Source organism: Mustela lutreola, chromosome 1, assembly GCF_030435805.1.
Source record: "Mustela lutreola isolate mMusLut2 chromosome 1, mMusLut2.pri, whole genome shotgun sequence".
Taxonomy (NCBI): domain Eukaryota; kingdom Metazoa; phylum Chordata; class Mammalia; order Carnivora; family Mustelidae; genus Mustela; species Mustela lutreola.
In genome coordinates this window covers 244968560-244987173 of record NC_081290.1, presented here as the reverse complement: position 1 = coordinate 244987173, position 18614 = coordinate 244968560, and the positions used below count along the sequence as shown (strand labels likewise).

Genomic DNA, 18614 nt, shown 5'->3' with positions numbered 1-18614 from the left:
CTCCACATCCTCTCCAACACACACTGTTTCCTGTCTTGCTAATTTTGGCCATTCTAACTGGTGTAAGGTGGTATCTCAATGTGGTTTTAATTCAAAGGCAATGTACAGAAATCAGTTTCTTTCTTATACACTAACAATGAAAACACAGAAAGGGAAATTAGAGAATTGATTCCATTTACTATAGCACCAAGAACCATAAGATACCTGGGAATAAACCTAACCAAAGAGGTTAAGGATCTGTACTTGTGGAACTACAGAACACTCATGAAAGAAATTGAAGAAGACACAAAAAGATGGAAGATCATTCCATGCTCTTGGATCGGAAGAATAAACATTGTTAAAATGTCTATACTGCCTAGAGCAATCTGTATTTTTAATGCTATTCCAATCAAAATTCCACAGGCATTTTTCAAAGAGCTGGAGCAAATAATTCTAAAATTTGTATGGAATCAGAAGAGACCCTGAATTGCTAAGGAAATGTTGAAAAAGAAAAACAAAATGGGCAGCATCACATTACCTGATTTCAAGCTTTACTACAAAGCTGTGATCACCAGGACAGCATGTACTGGCATAAAAACAGACACATAGAGTACTGTAACAGAGTAGAGAGCCCAGATACGGACCCTCAACTCTATGGTCAAATAATCTTCAACAAAGCAGTCAAAACTATACAGTGGAAAAAAGACAGTCTCTTCAATAAATGGTTCTGGGAAAATTGGACAGCTATATGTAGAAGAATGAAACTCGACCATTCTCTTACACCATACACAAAGATAAACTCAAAATGGATTAAAAAAAGACCTCAACATGAGAATCCTAGAGGAGAACATAGGCAGTAACCTCTTCAATGTCAGCCACAGCAACTTCTTTCCAGATATGTCTCCAAAGGCAAAGGAAATAAAAATGAAAATGAACTTTTGGGACTTCATCAAGATTAAAGCCTTCTGCACAGCAAAGCAGTTAACAAACAAAGAGGCAACCCACAGAATGGGAGAAGATATTTGCAAATGACAGTACAGACAAAAGGCTGATATCCAGGATCAATAAAGAACTTCTCAAACTCAACACACACAAAACAGATAATCATGCCAAAAAATGGGCAGAAGACATGAACAGACACTTCTCCAATGAAGACATACAAATGGTGATCAGACACTTGAAAAAATGTTCATATTCACTAGCCATCAGGGAGATTCAAATTAAAACCATTTTAATCCATTTTGAGTTTATTTTTGTGTATGTCATAAGAACTTGGTCCAGTTTCATTCCTTATTGCATGGAGCTGTCCAGATTTCCAATACCATTTGTCAAAAAGACAATCTTTTTTCTATTGCATATTTTTGCCCCCTTTGTCATAGATTAAGCAACCATATAATCGTAGTTTTCTTTCTGGGCTCGCTACACTGTTCCCTTGATATAAGTGTAGAGAGATTGAGATTGACAAAGTAAAGCTTGAATCTGCTGGAAGTCACCCTAGCACCCTCCGGGTACACACCCTAATTACTGTCACACACCACCAGCCTATTTGTAGCCACCAAAGATCTCAGAAAAATGAATGTTGGCTTGGAAGGCTTAAGGCACACAGGGCAGCCAGAGGGAAAGTCCTGAGCCTACAGAGTGAGGTGGCCATGAAATTGGCCACTAGAACAGTCATTTCTTACCCACGCTGCAGTCCCCACTGCACTGCTGAAAGGTATGGTTGGATCTCTTATCATAAAAGTGCAGTCCCAGGACACATATATTTACAAATGACTTCACAGGGTTCTTCAGTTTAAAACCTTGAGTCTTGGAGTGGAAATCATTTCTATGAAAAGATGTGGCACCTGAGAACAGTCACCTACAAAAGGCTCAAGTGGTGGAGCCCAACCCCCATGCCACTCAATCTCTGTCATGTCGCCCAAACCAGTTCAGCTTTGCACCTCCAGTTGGAAAGCCTAAGGCTAAAGCTCAAGGCCAAGCTGAGCCCCAAAGTCCCAGACTGGGTCTGAGCAGGGGCTGTCTGTGTGCAGCCTCTAGGATGCACTGAGCCTGGGATCCACCACCCTGAGCCCTGTCCCTTGTTCAGCGCACCTGCCTTTCCTCTGTGCCCATGTGCATTTGCGTCCTACTAACCAGGTCTGCCATTGCTGATTCCCCGCGCCCTGCCTCCCCAGCCTTGCCAGTATACCTACACTATACAGAGTTCTCCAGTCGGGAGCTTTTATTCTCTCATGGCAGTGCAACATCAAGGGTTAAAAAGGAGGAATGCTGAATGAGGACGTCGTGAAAACCGGGTCTCCCCAAGTAGAGGCCATCAATGGGGAAGGGGAAGAGATATGGCCCAAGACGGTGTGCCCTAAAGTGCTAAAGCTTTGGGGGACCGAGGAGAGGGGTGCATCATGGTTCCCGTCACTCGCGGCACACTTGGGGCTAGTCTGCCTGGCTGGGGTCTCCGCCTGCATCCGCAGCCCCGTGATGCAGCCTCACCAACCACATTCACAGCCCGCCCTGTGGGTGGGGGGATTTGCAGCGGGGGTCTGCCAATGCAACAGCAAGGCTTCATTTGCAGTCGCGCTGGGAGGGTGTGTAGAGGCTGAGGATTGTGCACTGCGCGCTCAGACTTAGAGATTCCGGCAACAGTGAAAAGCCTCTTTCTAGGCACTCTTTGTGCTGAAAGGCAGCAAGTCAGGACTTCGGACATTCCAAGGGAGCTTGAGAGTGGAAAAATCAGGTAGAGGGGTCCTAACACCCTCCAGTTGGGTGGGTCCAGGTGCTGCATAATTGCGTTTTAGGGTGCGCACTTAAAATCGAAAATTACTGTAGGTATGATTAAAACCGATCATGATCATGTTGTGTGTACATGGGATCCCATGAGAAACCCAGAGAAGTTTCAAGGATTGCCTGTCTCAGAGCGACGGGTACAAAGAACGATCTAATTTGGTTTCACTTGATAATTGGGCATGAGCTCAGTGGGAAATGGTTTTGATTCATTTTTTTCTCTTTATTTTATTCAAGAAGGTTGAGAGGAAAGTCGGGGACAGAGAGGATCCCTGACTCACTGAAACTCCCAGTTCTCCACCCGCAACAGGACAGGAAAAAGTAAGTGGGGACTCCAGCCCCACCCAGACAAAGCGGGAGACAGACAGGACCCAAGAACATCAACGGACGGTCCTTCCGTTTGTCCTCCAGCGACATTGGCCAGAATACTTGGGGCACAGCCTTCAGACCACCTCAAACAGGACTGTTAGGGAGTGCCATGGTCCTTCCTGGGTGTGGGGGAGGTCTGACTCTGCCCGAGGTACCCGGATGGTGAAGGCATCCATCACACTCATCAACATAGTCTTGTCAGTGATCTGGGTGAGGCGCGCGGAGTCCTAGTTATACTGACACATGCCTTCCACCATGGTAGGGGTTCCCTGACAGCTCTTAGAGAGCTGGAACTGGCTCCTCGGAAGATGATCAGGAAGTCGGTGGCCATCTTCTAAATTGCTTTGAGAATGCACTTCTATGGTTTGTTTGCCTTGCCCTCCAGGAAGCAGTGTTTACCGAGCTTTGTGAAAGATGATCTTATTAAGACCCGGTGCTGGCTCTGGTCTAGCCCTGAACCTGTGTACACAGGCACCCGCAGCTGGGAGGAACATTGCTCTATTCCTGCAGCGGTGGTGGTCCCAGCTACCAGGCAGAAGACAAGCAGCGGGGCGCGGGGAGGGGCGCTGGCGGGGAGGTAGTGCCTGAGTCCCGGTGGGGATGGAGTCCAACACTGTGAACCTCCTCACACCAAATGATGAAATAAGTTTACAAAACCAAGAGCAAATTAGTCAAACGACTATTTGAAAATCAGTATTTTTCTTGGCGAATTATTTATTAGATCGTGTTCTGTGTAGCCTTAATTTAGAGAGGTTCCAGGATAGCCGCACATAATCTAAGCAGCCCGCATGAGTGAAGGTCTAAACTTCCTAGAACTGATTCGATAAATCAAGGATGGACTCAGAGGAGAATGGTTTTGCGGTTTACACTAGGACGTTTAAGAACCCGCTGCCCTGTCAGTCCGCCTCGAGGAGAGTGAATCTTACACACCGGATCCCCAGTCCCCACCCTAAGGAAGGGGCAGCACCGGGAGTTAAGATGAAAGAAAGCTGCACACAGGCATCACACAAAGTAAATGTCTTTGACTGTGGTCACCAAATTAGAAGGGAAGGAGATGTGACCCAAGGCAGCTGTTCTGTATGAAATGCAAAAGCTTCTGGGGACTGAGGAGAGGGGCGCATCATTGCCCGGATCACAAACGACGTACCCGGGCATTATTTCCGCTCCGCTTGGGAGACACACATAACTGGGGTCTCTGCCTGCGCTGCACAGCCCCGTGTTGTCGTCTCCCACCCACTATACCTACAATACCATGATTGCCGCGAGGACCACCGCTGCCGCGGAACACCGGCTGCCGCGACCGGCACGCTTCCCACTATGGCCACCTTGTGGCCACTGCCATGTTTGCTGCCTAGAGAGAGCATGTAGAGACTGAGGCGCACAGACTGTACTCAGACTCCGAGATCCAGGGGACAGTGAGATCCTCTTTCTCTGCACTCTAGGTGCTGAGGGAAGCAAGTCAGGACCTAGGACCTCCAAGCAAGCAGGGAGAGGAAAGATCAGGTTGGAGGGGTCCTAAAGCCCTCCATCCGGCGGGTCCTGGAGAGAGTGGAGGCACCACTTGAGAGAGCACACTTACAACTGAGAGTGATATGATTTGATCAGATTTCACTATGCCCTGTGTGTATGCGATCCCATGAGAGAGAGACTCAGAGCATGAGCCTCATGACCCCGTGTCGATGCCCTGGGTGTTGGACCCTGGCACCGGCTTGTGCTCTGAGGAATGCGCACACGTTTGGAGACAAAAGGAGTTTGTGCAAAAGCTTTGCGTGTGAGTTTAGCGTCCGCGGCGATGCTCAGTACCTTCAAGCCTGCTCCACTCTCTAGTGAAGGACGGAAGTGCGGGGGAGGCGGGCACGGGGCTGGGATTGCCCGCACTGGGGACAACTTGACAAACAGCAGCCGGAAACAAGGGGCAGCTGGGCAAATGGCTCTAAAGGGTGAGGAGCCAGAGGTGATGGATGGCAGGAGAGGGAGACCCGGGGCTAGAAGTCCCTTTGGAGGCTTGGGAAGCAGCGGTGCCTAAGGCCTCCAGGCTCAGGCCCTGGAGGGCTTCCAGCTCTTCCTACCCGCGGTACAGACCACCCAGCATGAGTCCAGAAAGCCACACAAGGTGGGAAGCTGGAAAATTGTGATTTTGACTTCACAGAATCCCTCTCTGGGCCTGAGCTCTTCTAAATCCCTCTGTAGCTGGGGTACAGGCACATGGCTACTAAGGACAACATATTCTGAAGCCAGGAATATATATGGTCCCCATTTCAAAGATGAGGTGCTGAGAAGTTAATTGCCCTTAACTGTACCCCTTGGAATTGAGTTCTATGGACAGAGTTCTTGCGATCACTCCCATCTCTTGCTTCCCATGTGCTTTGCCTCTCTGTGATTCCAGCTGCCCATCAGAAACCCTGCTTGTGCCCAGAGTCAATGCTGCTGCAAGTTTTTAACTGTCCAAGCCTCACTTGGATGGGGGATCTAGGGTCAGACCTGAGGAGCTGGGACGTCTTGCTTCCTGGCTATTATCCTATAGGACTGCACTGCTGGGTTGGTGAGGGGCTCACGTTCATAACCCAATGGAACTAAACGGGTAAATTTTACCTTGACGTCAAACTGCCCTCAACTTCCTGCTCCTATTAAGGATATTTTCCTGGTCCCCACCATCCCTCTCCCTCCCTCCACTCCCATCAATGACCTCAATGCAAATAAGAGTGGGATGATCCTGCGGAATGTTCTGGATTCTGGACGTAAGTGGGTGACACAATCCATTAGGGTACGAAATCTGTTCTCTCATTGGTTGTTCAGAGCTCCAGGACCACCCCAGACCCAGAGCAGCGGGAATAAGAGCTTGCTGCTGGTGCTGGGAGGCAGCAGAGCCACTGCTCCGCTCAAGAGTCCCTGCGACTTCCACAGCGCCACCGCCTGACGCCAACACTGCCGCCGCTGCCGCTGCCTAGGCTCCAAGCCACCTGCTGCCAGGTGAGTTCCGTGATTTCCACTTTGCTGTGTGAATCTATCTCTCCTTCTTTTCCCCTTTCTCTTTTGCATTAGTCTTTCTTGTAGCTGCTCTCCGTTACTCTACGATTCATCGCAGGCTCCTGCCTCAGGTAACACTGGCCAGTCTCAGTCCCGGGACTCCCTGCTTCACTGCGCACTGAGACCCACTTCAGTTCGCTGTCTTTGCCGCACTTGTGCTCGGGACACTGGAGCTCCACAGATACCGTGTGCACAGCGGGACGCAGGGGTGCTCACGGACCTGTTTGTGCCTAGTGGTCCCTGGGAAAGCATTTCGGAACTTTGGCCAGCCTCAGTGGGTGGCAAATAGGCTCAAAGACGGAGAGGAAGGCAGCCTTGCATGGCAAGCCCCTTTAGTGAGTTCTGGGACATTTTCTGCCCTGCTTTAAGTCCTAGCCCCAATTTAAGACTCTGCTAAGCTTGGTTCTTGCAGGGAATTCTTTGCCAGAGTGCGGAGCAGGTAAGTAGAATTTGTTTCTTCGGTTTCTTCGGTTCCATAGGTAGAGATAATTCCCTTTTTAGCCACCGCCCCAAGCCCCGCCAGGTAAGAGCTAAAGCCCCACACAGGGAGGACAGTTCTGGGTTGTGATAGGAGAGCCGCTTTGGTGACAGGGTGCTCAGAGATTATCTTCCGTGGAGACCTGGCCAGGATGTGAATTTGAGAGGGTGCTCTGTGGTGGGGAGGGGGCTACTGACAGAATCCTCTTCACCCAGTTGTCCTGCTAGGATAGCTCTGCTGTTACTCTGCTGTCTTTGCTAAACTATGCATGCTCCAGGCTCACTGGATCTTTCTGCTGTCCACTTCCCTGGGGAAAAAACAATCATAAAGGGAATGACATGACCAGCCTGAAGCCGCTATCCCAGGGAGTTAGAGGTAGAAGGAGGACTGGAGCCCAGGTCCTTGGGCTCACAGAATTCAGACTGGTGCAGAAGGTGACATCTTTCTTCCCTTGCAGAGAAGCATCATGGGCATCTGGAAGTTCTCTCCTTTCCTGGTTCTCAGCATCCTGGCCCTGTACCAGGTGGGCATCCTCCAGGCGGCACCATTCAGGTAAGACAGCCCTGCCCTAGCTACCAATCCAGGGGAAGTGGTAGACAGAGGCTCAGAGCCTCTATTTGCCTTCTTCCCCTCTGTAGGTCTGCCTCAGAGAACTCACTGGAACCCCCCATACTCACTGAGAACGAAGTATGCCTCCTACTGACTGCAGTGCTGAATGACTATGTGCGCCTGAAGGTCCGTGAGCTGCAGCGGGAGCAGGAGACTGACAGCTCCAGGTGAGGCTCCCCCACCCCCGGCTCAGCTCAGGGTATCTCCTCCCTCCTGTCATGCCCAGAAAGGCATATCCCAAGAGGTAAGAGAGAACACAGCTGGACAGGTGGCCAGCACACTGCCATGATTCACCTCTGCCTGGGGCCCAGGATTCTAAGGCTCCCCTGACAATAGAGGTCACAGAGACAATGGTTAAGGCTCATAGAAAAAGATCCCTTTCTGAAAGCAGTTAGGGAAGGTATGAAATCCCCTACTCTGGCCAGTGGGTTGGCAGCAGTGAGGGGACTTCCCAGGATCGGAGGAGTTAGGACCAGTAAGTGTGAAGCCGGCAGATGGACCACACGTATCTCGGGAAGTTTTAGAATTAAGCTTCTTGGACATGGCATTCATTCATTGCATATTTGCAAGGTGAAGCCAAAGGCCTTGCAGAGGGTGGGGTTGGGTAGGGCACTGTCTGAGGTAGGTCTGGGGTCTTAGAGGTGTAGGCTCTGTGGAGACACACACATTGTCATGGGGCCAGATGCACTGCCCCTGCCTCCCCTCCCTGTGTCCCCTGAGCTTGGAGCACACACCAGTCCCGGGATGGCCCTGGTCCCTCTGGGTCAGAGGCATGAGATGCACAAGCAGCTATCCTGCAAATCTCAGTGCAGAGCATGACGACTGATGTATTGCAACATGAGGAATGCTAGAGAAAGCTACTCCTTCCCCACCACAGCCGTTCCCCACCCTGCCCTGGCTCAGGAAACTTCTAGGTTCTCCTAATGGAGGATTGAGTGCTGCATGGCTGCCTGCCCGCATCCCCCCGCCCCGCCTCTGCTCCAAGTGCCCCCTCCCTGGTCTAACCTTCTGCATGATACCCACAGGGGCAGACCCGGGCTGTGGTACCACCTGGCATGTCTTTTCCCTGCAGCCTGGACAGCTTCCGAGCTAAGCGGTGCAGTAATCTGAGTACCTGTGTGCTGGGCACATACACGCAGGACCTCAACAAGTTTCACACGTTCCCTCAGACTGCAATTGGGGTCGGAGCCCCTGGCAAGAAAAGGGTCATGGCCAGCAGCTTGGAGAGAGACCACGGCCCTCACACGGGCATGATCCGGGATGCCTACCAATCCCCCCCCTCAGCTTTCTAATTTCCTTTCTTCCTTCCTATATCATGATACATGTGGTCCTCTCTGGCTGCTGGTGTCAGTAGCTTTCTTTGTGGCAGTGGATGTCTGGAACCTCAGATGGGAGGAGAGCAAGATGTTCAGGCCAGAAGAGAACCCCCCGGAAAGAGATGAGGGGGCAGCCTTTGACTCCCCCGAGGAATCATAGCCCAGCTTCTCAGTCCTGCTTATGAATGTGTTTGTCCCTGGGGAATAAAAGTGCATTTATAAGAAGACCTGAGCAGTGGTGGTTATTGCCCTGGGCCACAGCACAGGCTTCTCAGACTCAGAGATCTGTGCTTAGAAGGAGCCTTAGCCCCGTGGTAGCTGGATCCAGGGCATAGTGAGTAGTCCTGTGACCAACATCCAGTAGCTGGACAGGAGCCGTGCAGAGCAGGTAAGCATCTCTGGGACCCAATGTTATACTTCCTCCTCCAGGTGAGTCTGGGGAATTTTCCTATTTCTAAGAAGGGATATTGGGTACCATTGAGTGGGCTGTGGCTTCTAGACAGTCCTTGAGTTGGGGTCAGTGTGGGGCTATAATCCTCTCTCCTAAGCCTTGCTTGCTTTTTAGTTTACTTATACAGGATAAGCTGTTACAGCTCTGTGTTCCCTGGCCACTCACCCAGAGCCACTTTGGGCTTCCTCACACCCCTGGGAATGTCTGTGGGAGTGATCATGACATTTTCCCCATAGCCTGTGTATTTCTGCAGTGAACACTGTGATTAGGGGAAAGCTGTACCATTAACAGGTGCCTCTCAGAGCAATCATTTTCCCATGACTACCCCATGGGGAAGACAGAATCTCTCTCTGACAGCCTCTCACTGATGGGCTCCTTTTCCTCCATCCTGCACACCAGCATCACTGCCCAGGAGAGCCCCTGCGACACTGCCCCCTGTGTGACCAAGAATCTGGAAGGCTTGCTGGCCAGAGCTGAGCGCATGGTGAAAACCACATTTGTGGCTGCCAGTGTGGACCCCAAAGCCTTTGGCCATCGCCACGAGGAACTTGGAGCCTAAGAGCTGAAAGGGATCCAGGAAGAAGGTGAGAAGGGAGGATGGGAACCCAGGTAGCGAAGGGGTGCAGTCCACACATTAAACCTCTGAGAGCCCACCTATTAGAAAAAATCCACAAGGGAATGTCCCCATCCCAGCATCTGTAGAGAGAACAGGGAAACTCCTGGAATTTAGGGTCACTCCCCTCTATTTGAGCAGTCTCTCCCTGTGAAAACTGAGATCATCTGCCAGAAAAGATCAATCTGTTTATTTAAATGACTGTCCCTGCATTTATAACTGTGATTCTTCTACCTTTGAGTTTGAAAGGTAAGGACGTGCTTTGGGTGTAAACACTATAGTGTCATGTACATCTGAATTCAGAGCCAACACTTGGGATCATGAACTGATCTATTAGCTGTACGACCACGGGCCAGACATGTTTTCCAAGCCAGTTTCTCCATCTGTGAATCAAGGGCAACAATATTATCTACTTGCTAGATTAATATAAAGACTGAATGAGATAATAGATGTCAATATTTTCACAATTAATACGTTACTAAATTATGGCTATTTTTTTTTCTAGGTCACCATGAACCGAATTCTCTTTCCTTTAATTTAAAATGAATGCAACTCTTAGGATAAGGAGCATGGAAAACCCACACATCTGCATGCTTAATATTAAAAACATTCTTGTCTGAAATAAATTAAATCTAAATAAAAAGAATAAAATTATTGCAAAATTACCTAGTGTGCATCTTTTTGTATGACATCATGTCTGTATCTGGTAGCAAAGATGGGCCCTATGAGCCAACCCATGGCTGCTGGCAATCCTGCAAACCCTCAGGGGGACGGGGAGTAGCTGCCTGGTGGGTGTCTGGGGACACATAATAAATGTGGGGCCTGCATGGAACTCTGTGAAGAAACGTTGTCACTGGTGAACTTGATCACGATAAGAAAGGGTTTTTGACACATTTGAGAGGAGTCCCTACTGCTATTTATGGTGTTTCTTCCCGGAAAACCTAAAGACCTGTGAACGCTTTGTCGAGGAGGCTGACCTTGAAGCAGAGGCAACATGCTTGGGATGGGATGGGTCCTCAGTATCCCTTTCTGGAATTAGAACTCTACACCTCTCAAAGACAATTCCCCTTTATTTGCAGAGTTCCCTGGTCCCCAGCCCCAGAGATTGTCTGTGCACTTCCTCTTGACTCAGGTTTGCCCTTGCCCAGCCCTGCCTTTCCTCCCCATCAGCACCCCTCCTCCTCCCCATAGCCTGCAAAGCCCTTAAGAAACAGTGGCTCAGAGTCTGAGATGCTGCCACAGACGGACAGGCCAGGAAAGGTCAGCAGGTACCATTCAGTCCAACTTTTCTTATCCTCTGGGATGCGGAGAAGAAAAGCGTGTGGCTCTAAAGCCTGTAATATGTTTAACAGAAACATTCATACCTTTAACGAGTACTAATGGAGGGGCTGCATGCCTAGGTGTCCTTTACTCCTTTGGCCTGGACTCCAAAACAAGGTCTGTGGACCTAAACCTGACCTGTGGTCTAGATCCACATGCAGCCAACATCAGCTGAGATCACCCTCATCCCTACTACATGCCCATGCCCAAGAAAATAAGCATTTGCCTTTGTAAGCCAAGAGGGTTTTGAGGTTGTTTATATGTAATATTGCTGTGGCAAAAGCTGACCGGTATATAGGCTTCGGAAGTGTTATAAAGTGAATGTGTTCCCTCATAAACTCTAACCTCCAATGTCACTGTGTTTAGAGACAGGGCCTATAGGGAGCAGCTAAGATTAAGAGAGATCCTAAGCATAGGGTCCTGATCTGATAGGACAGGTGTCTTATAAGAACAGAGAGCGATCAGAGATCCCTCTCTTTCCCTCTCCACGCACACGCATAGAAGGGGCCTGATGGGGACACAGTGAGTACATGGCCATTTGTAAGACAGAAAGCGAGACTTCGCCACACGGCAACGCTGATGCGACTTTGATCTCACAAGCCCAGCATCCAGAACTGAGAACAATACATGTCTGCTGCTGAGCCGTCCAGCCTGTGCTGTTCGGTAATGACTGCCAGACTAATACAGGGGTCATTAGTTGGTGGAACTATTTTTGGTACCACAGCTTGTTTTTCCTCTCACTGAGACTTTGGGCTTTGTGTCGATTTGCTCAATGTCCAAATTAGCAATTTTATTCATTTCTTTTTATGAGTTCATTTGCATTTTGTCTCCCTAAAATCGACTTAAGGAATATTCATTGGTTCAATCTCCTGCTGCTGAAACTGGATCATCTGTACTGTAGATAATGAAGTGGTTTTCTCTCGTGCTGAATACATACATCACACTATAGAGCCATGAGTATAGATAAATGTACCGACCTGGAGCAACCTCACATGTAATACTGAGTACAAAATAAAGCAAGTTTCAAAGGACAGATACCAGATGATACCATCTGTTTTGCATTTAAAACATGTCTAACACTACTGTACAAAACCTACAGATGTATACAGCCATTCATAGGGAGAATAAACATCACATTCTAAAAAGGGCGGGAACAAAATGTCAATAAGAAGGGTGTTTAGGGGCGCCTGGGTGGCTCAGTGGGTTGAGCCGCTGCCTTCGGCTCAGGTCATGATCTCGGGGTCCTGGGATCGAGTCCCGCGTCGGACTCTCTGCTCGGCGGGGAGCCTGCTTCCTCCTCTCTCTCTCTCTGCCTGCCTCTCTGCCTGCTTGTGGTTTCTCTCTGTCAAATAAATAAATAAAATCTTAAAAAAAAAAAAAAAAAAAAAAAGAAGGGTGTTTAGTCGGCACCCAGGATGGTTTTGTTTTATTGTGTAAGCCGGGTAGTTGGAATATGTGAATGGTCACGATATTTGTGTTTAGTAGGAAAGAATTTCATGAGTCTGAGTCTTTTACATTAAGGCAACTGTTGTCAATTTTTTTATAAACATATATTTTTATCCAAATGTATAAATTTTAAATACCCAAAGAGGATCTGCTCTGTTCAATGGAAAGCATGAAAAAAAAATATCCAATGAATGCATAATTGAGAAAAGATGGCAGTAATAAATACATAGCTTTAGAATAGTGGTATATTAAAGTCACCAATTGAGAGCCAAGACTATCTGCTGCATCTTTTTAAAGAATACCACAATATTTTTTCCACAAGAGAAACATTTAGAACAGAAGGACTCAGAATTGATTAAAATAAATGGGTAGTAAAAGATAAATGACAAATATGAACAAAAATAAATTGAAATAAGGTCATAATCTGGGATCAAAATCGAATTGAAGGCAAAAAAAAATTATTGGAAAATGGAAATTTATTTTTAGTGTCATGTGATGGGAAAAGGAACCAAATGTCAAGAAGATGTATTGGTAATACACACACATGCACCCAACAACATGGCCTCAAATTGTGTGAAACAAAACCCGACAGAACTGCAGGTGAAATATGTGTATCAAGAATTCTTGTTATGGGCGCCTGGGTGGCTCAGTGGGTTAAGCCGCTGCCTTCGGCTCAGGTCATGATCTCAGGGTCCTGGGATCGAGTCCCGCATTGGGTTCCCTGCTGAGCAGAGAGCCTGTTTCCTCCTCTCTCTCTCTCTGCCTGCCTCTCTGCCTACTTGTGATCTCTCTCTGTCAAATAAATAAATAAAATCTTTAAAAAAAAAAAAAAAGAACTCTTGTTATGGAATTACTGTACCCTCTCAATAAGCCATTAGCTTTTGGAATCACCTTCAAATGTATGTTTCAAAGCTGGCTCTGCAAATACCCCTGACACTATGATAGGTTTGAGAAAACACAGTGTTTACAACCACAAAGGTGTGATAGAGCTTATTAGTAATAAGATTATGTCTACTTTTCCCAAAACCATTTATGAAATAAACCAGCATGTATCACATTGATTTTAACACCAGCCTTATATGCTAGTCTCCTTCTGGCCTTCTTTTCTTCTCCACTGATAACTCTCTATATACTAGTACCATGGTTTCATTACGTGTAGGATAAAGGTACTTCAGCTTCTCTTTTTCAAAATGCTCTTGGCAATTTTTACACATCTATTCTTCCAGAAGTTAGTTAGAATAATTGTCAATTTTTAAAAATCCTGTTTTGATTTTGTTTGGCATTGGGCTTTCCAGGAAGACAACTGTATCGTCTCTAAATAAATAAATAATCTCCGTACATATTTTTGTTCTTTTTGTATCATGTAGAACTTCTTTACAATGTTGAGGCAAAAATGATTACAGTTATCCCTGATGATGAAGGGTATTGATTTCAAAAGGAGATTCAGTATCATCCTAAGAAAATATCTTTCTTCTTATTGTATATTAAGAGAGTTTTTGAAAATCATAAATGAATACTAAATTTTATTAAAATATCTTTTGGTACTAATGATGATCTTAGGGCTTTTCTCCTCTGACTTACTATTATGATAAAACATTTCCAGGCATAGAAATTCATAATAACAATTAATATTTTTGAGTACTTACTACATGTTAGGCTGTAGTAAATGCTTCACAGAGTTAATTAATTAATTAATTAATTAATCTTTATAATGATTGCATAAATAGACAGTTTCATAGTTCCATGTTACAGATAAAGAAACTGAGATCAGAGACATTAAACAGGTTAACCAAAGCCATATGGCTATCAGGTCCAAATCAAGATGTAAAACTATTCGTCTTTCTAGGCTATCTGGCTCCAGAGTCAGGGGTCTTAAAGCCCTATACTTCTTTATTTTTTTCAGTGTTCCAAAATTCATTGTTTATTCACCACACCCAGTGCTCCATGCTTCCTCAATACCCACCACCCCCATCCAACCCCTCATCCCCCCCTCCAAAACCCTCAGTTTGTTTCTCAGAGTCCATAGTCTCTCATGGTTTATCTCCTCCTCCAATTTCCCCCAACTCACTTCTCCTCTCCATCTCCCAATGTCCTCCATGTTATTCCTTATGCTCCACAAGTAAGTGAAACCATACAATAATTGACTCTCTCTGACTATACTGCTTCTTGATAAACTCTACTTGGTCAGACAATAGTGTTAAAATATCCATACAAATTCCGGGTTCTTGTGACTTATTAAGGATTTTGTCCTACCACTGTTAAGTTTAATATTGGAGCTATGCTAATATCATCAAATGAATTAAAGCAAACTTTTGAATTTTTAATATATTTCAGGTCAGTATAAAAAGCAATAAAATCTATCTAAGCTTTAAGTTTCATATAATTTACTTGAAACTTATTTACAGAGTTCCTCTAGGTTTTAGCTTTCCTCACAGAGGTCTTAAGGTTTTCAATTTCTGCTATGGTTATTCTACTCTATTGTTACTCTATCTGTGCTTGACTTACATATATTTCTGTGAAATTTTTTTTTTTTAATTTTTTGCATGCATTAGCAAATTGTCTTTTTTTATAATTTAAAATCTTCATATTTGACATTATATCTTTCTTTTCATTCTGAAAGTAATATATCTGTATCTTCCCTTTTTCTTTCCCTCACTTACTTTACCAGAAAGTTCTAATTGAACTTTTCAGGAAAGAGCTTTAATATTTTTCAATTCTGCCATTTCTTCTTTTTTACTCACTAATTTCTTTGCTGACCACTTAACTCTTTCTCCCTCATAATTGTTGAAAAGTTCGTTGAGCTGATCTCTTCCTAGATTTCTGAGTTGAATTATTAAATTAAATTGCATATATTCTCTTTGTCCTGATCATTTGTATTTAACCACCTCTTCCCACCTCCACTGACTCTTCCTGATCCAAGTCTCCATCATGTTTTATATGAACTAAAACAACAACCTCCCAACTGATCTCCTTGTTTCTATCCTTTTCATGCAGACAATTCTGGAGTGATCCTTTTAAAATATAAGTCAGAGTGTGTCTATCCTCTGCTCAGAACCTTCCTCAGTTTCACCTTCTCACTCAGAGTAACTGAGCCTACTCTGCCTACAATGCCATGCTCCCAGTGTCTGCATGACTGGCTCCTTCCCTTCCTTCAGAATTCTGGTGAAACATCATCTTCTCAGGACTATCTACCTTGAGTACTGTATACAAAATGACATTCCTCTCTGAACATTCTCCATCCACCTTATCAGCCTTATTTTACCCAAAAGATTTATCACTGTATGAGATAATATATTTATGGGGGGGGTTGTTCAATGTACTTCTAGCAGCATGTAATTTTATGAAGGAAGTTAGATTTTTTTTCCATCTGTACCTTGGGGCATAGGGTACAGTGTAACCCTTCAATAAATATTTGTTGAATGGATAAATAAATTAGGAAACTGTCAGGTTTTTCTCTTTCTTTTTTTTTTCTTTAAGATTTTATTTATTGATTTGTCAGAGTGAGAGAGAGCAGAAGCAGGAGGAATGTCACACAAAGGGAGAAGCAGGCTCCCTGATGAGCAAGGAACCCAATGTGAGACTGGATCCCAGGGAACTGGGATCATGACCTGAGCTGAAGGCAGATGCTTAACCAACTAAACCCCCTGGCATCCCATCTTTGACTTTATCTTTAACCATACAGCATGTTCTGAGATGTGAAGTTGCCATTTAAAAAATTGCCTAATTTTTCTTTTGATATCTTTTTTAACTCAAAAGTAATTTAGTAGAGAAATTTAAAATTTAAAATAGCTTTTAAAATTACTCTTCAGTTATTTAGTTCCAGGTTTTCTTGCACTGTGGTTTGATAGAAATGGTCTTTATAATTTTGTGCTTGGGAAATTTGCTGAGATTTTCTATAGGCTTACTATGTGATCCTTTGCCACAAATGCATTAATGATAACAGAAAATAGAGTACTTTTCCTAAGGTAAAAATTTTTATATCAATATCTAAGTAGCTAGCTATGGATATGTAATTAAAGCAAATAATTATAATATTCTTATATATTATTTTTACCTGGGTAGTTGATCTTGCAAGGAAAAAAAGAAGGCAATACATTTTCTAACTATTATTTAATTTCTGTGAATCCTCCTTTGTATTCCTAAAAATGTTTAGTTTACATAATATAATTTTTTTCTTACTTTAAAAATCACCATTCATTTAAAAATTTTTTAAAAATCACCATTCATGGGGCACCTGGATGGCTCAGTGGGTTAAGCCTCTGCTTTTGGCTCAGGTCATGATCTCAGGGTCCTGGGATCAAGCCCCACATTAGGCTCTCTGCTCAGCAGGGAGCCTGCTTCCCCCTCTCTCTCTGCCTGCCTCTCTGCCTAGTTGTGATTTCTGTCTGTCAAATAATAAATAAATAAAATCTTTTAAAAAAAAACACCATTCATGAGGTAAAAATTATATAACATTAAATTATACACACAAGTTATATTTCCATGAGTTTTAGCAGAAGTGTTCCATAAAACCTATTATAATTATCACCACAACAAAAGATATAGAATATTTCCATCATCCCAGAATGTTTCTCATACCACTTTGAAGTCAATCTTCCCCAAACCCCTATACCTCATACAACCACTGATGTGATTTCTATCATTGTGGATTCATTTTTCCATAGACAAATGATATGTCCTCTCTTGTATCTAGCTTCTTTCACTCAGCATAATGTTTCAGAGATTTATTCACATTGTTGCATATATTAGATATAACTATCTGGGGAGGTTAAATGTATATTAATTGGTTATTAAAGCTCAAAAATTGGAGTGAAAGAGTTAAGTAATATCCCATTATATACCAAAATTCACCAGGTGGAGACATGTATTATTTCTAGTTTGGATTGTTATGTATGACACTCTTATGAACATTCTTGTACAAGTGTTTCTTTGACAGGTTGAAGACATTTCTCTTGCATAAGTAGCTAGAAATCACATGGTAAATGCCTGTTTTAACTAAACTGACTGTGCTGGTTTACAAATGGCTATGCCATATTATACTCTCCCAGCAGAAATTTATGATCATTTGCCCCATTTCCCACATCCTTGACAAGACTTGATATTTTCAATGTTAGCCATTCTTCTAATACTATAGCAGTACCTCATTACAGATTTTCATTTTTATTCTCCTAATGATTGGTGATAACTGAGGACCTTCTCATGTACTTATTAGTCATTTTTTTTTTACCTTCTTCTATAAAGTTCTAGTTTCACTCCTTTGCCCATTTTTAATTGAGCACAGTATCATCTTAAGTTGTAAGAGATCTTAACATATTCTAGATACAAGTCCTGCTCCCTTTGGGGGTACTATTTCACTCAGCTGCTCAGACTTCTCTCTCTGTTGAATCTCTCCTTCTGTGGGAATCCAGATGCCATGAAATGAGGCCACTCAAGCAGGCTATGGATGTGTCCATGTGCCAAGGAAAGGTCTCTAGCCAAGAGGCAGTGAAGATGGAGGCCTATCAATCACCAAGTGAGAGAGCTTAGAGGTGGCTTCTGCAGCCCCATTTGAGCCTAGATCTGACTCTAGAGCCATCTGAGAGCTGGACTGCAACCTCAGGCAAGATCCTGAGCCAAAACTACCAGCTTAGCCTCTCCCAGATAGCATACTCTCTGAATCTGAGTGAGGAAGTAAATATTTGTTCTTCTGAGCTACTAAGTTTTTAGGTAATTGGATACACAGCTATGGATAACTAATATCCATCCAAACCATGACAATTCTACTCAACCCTAGTTTTGGGAAAGCCTATTCAGTGGAGTTGGCTAGACATGCAGACCTGAGTTCACGCTGGAAGACACAGTTCCTAGAAAGGATGCACTCTCAGAATTGTTTCCCATGGTTCCCAAGCCCCAGATCAGATTAGATATAATGGCATAAGCTTCTTTTACTCCAAACAAAATTAAGTCCTCTATTATTTCTTGTTACTGATGCTTTTTATGAACATCACTTATCTCTCTCTGAGTTCTTAATGTTCTTCATCCTATAGCTACTGGTTCACATTATTCTTTCTGCCTCTAAGATTTTCATGGTGGGTAGAATCCACTAAGTCCACATAGACCAACCCACATTGTTAAATGTCTTCTGTAACACCCCAAGTATCCTAGCTTATTTTTGAAATTTTGATACCACTATCTTCTGAGATAACTCATTCTATTTTTGGATCACTCTGACTCTTAGAAAATGCCTCT

General features: G+C 44.6%; 1 protein-coding gene across 1 annotated transcript; it reads left to right on the top strand.

Annotated features, from left to right (window-relative positions):
• Positions 1-5958: 5958 nt before the first annotated feature.
• LOC131822003 (calcitonin receptor-stimulating peptide 2-like) lies at positions 5959-10264 on the top strand. The gene is made up of 5 exons (XM_059158388.1): positions 5959-6096; positions 7089-7183; positions 7270-7407; positions 9407-9591; positions 10126-10264. The coding sequence occupies exons 2-4, from the start codon at positions 7098-7100 to the stop codon at positions 9564-9566; spliced, it is 384 nt and encodes a 127-aa protein (XP_059014371.1). The 5' UTR covers positions 5959-6096; positions 7089-7097; the 3' UTR covers positions 9567-9591; positions 10126-10264.
• Positions 10265-18614: the final 8350 nt, after the last annotated feature.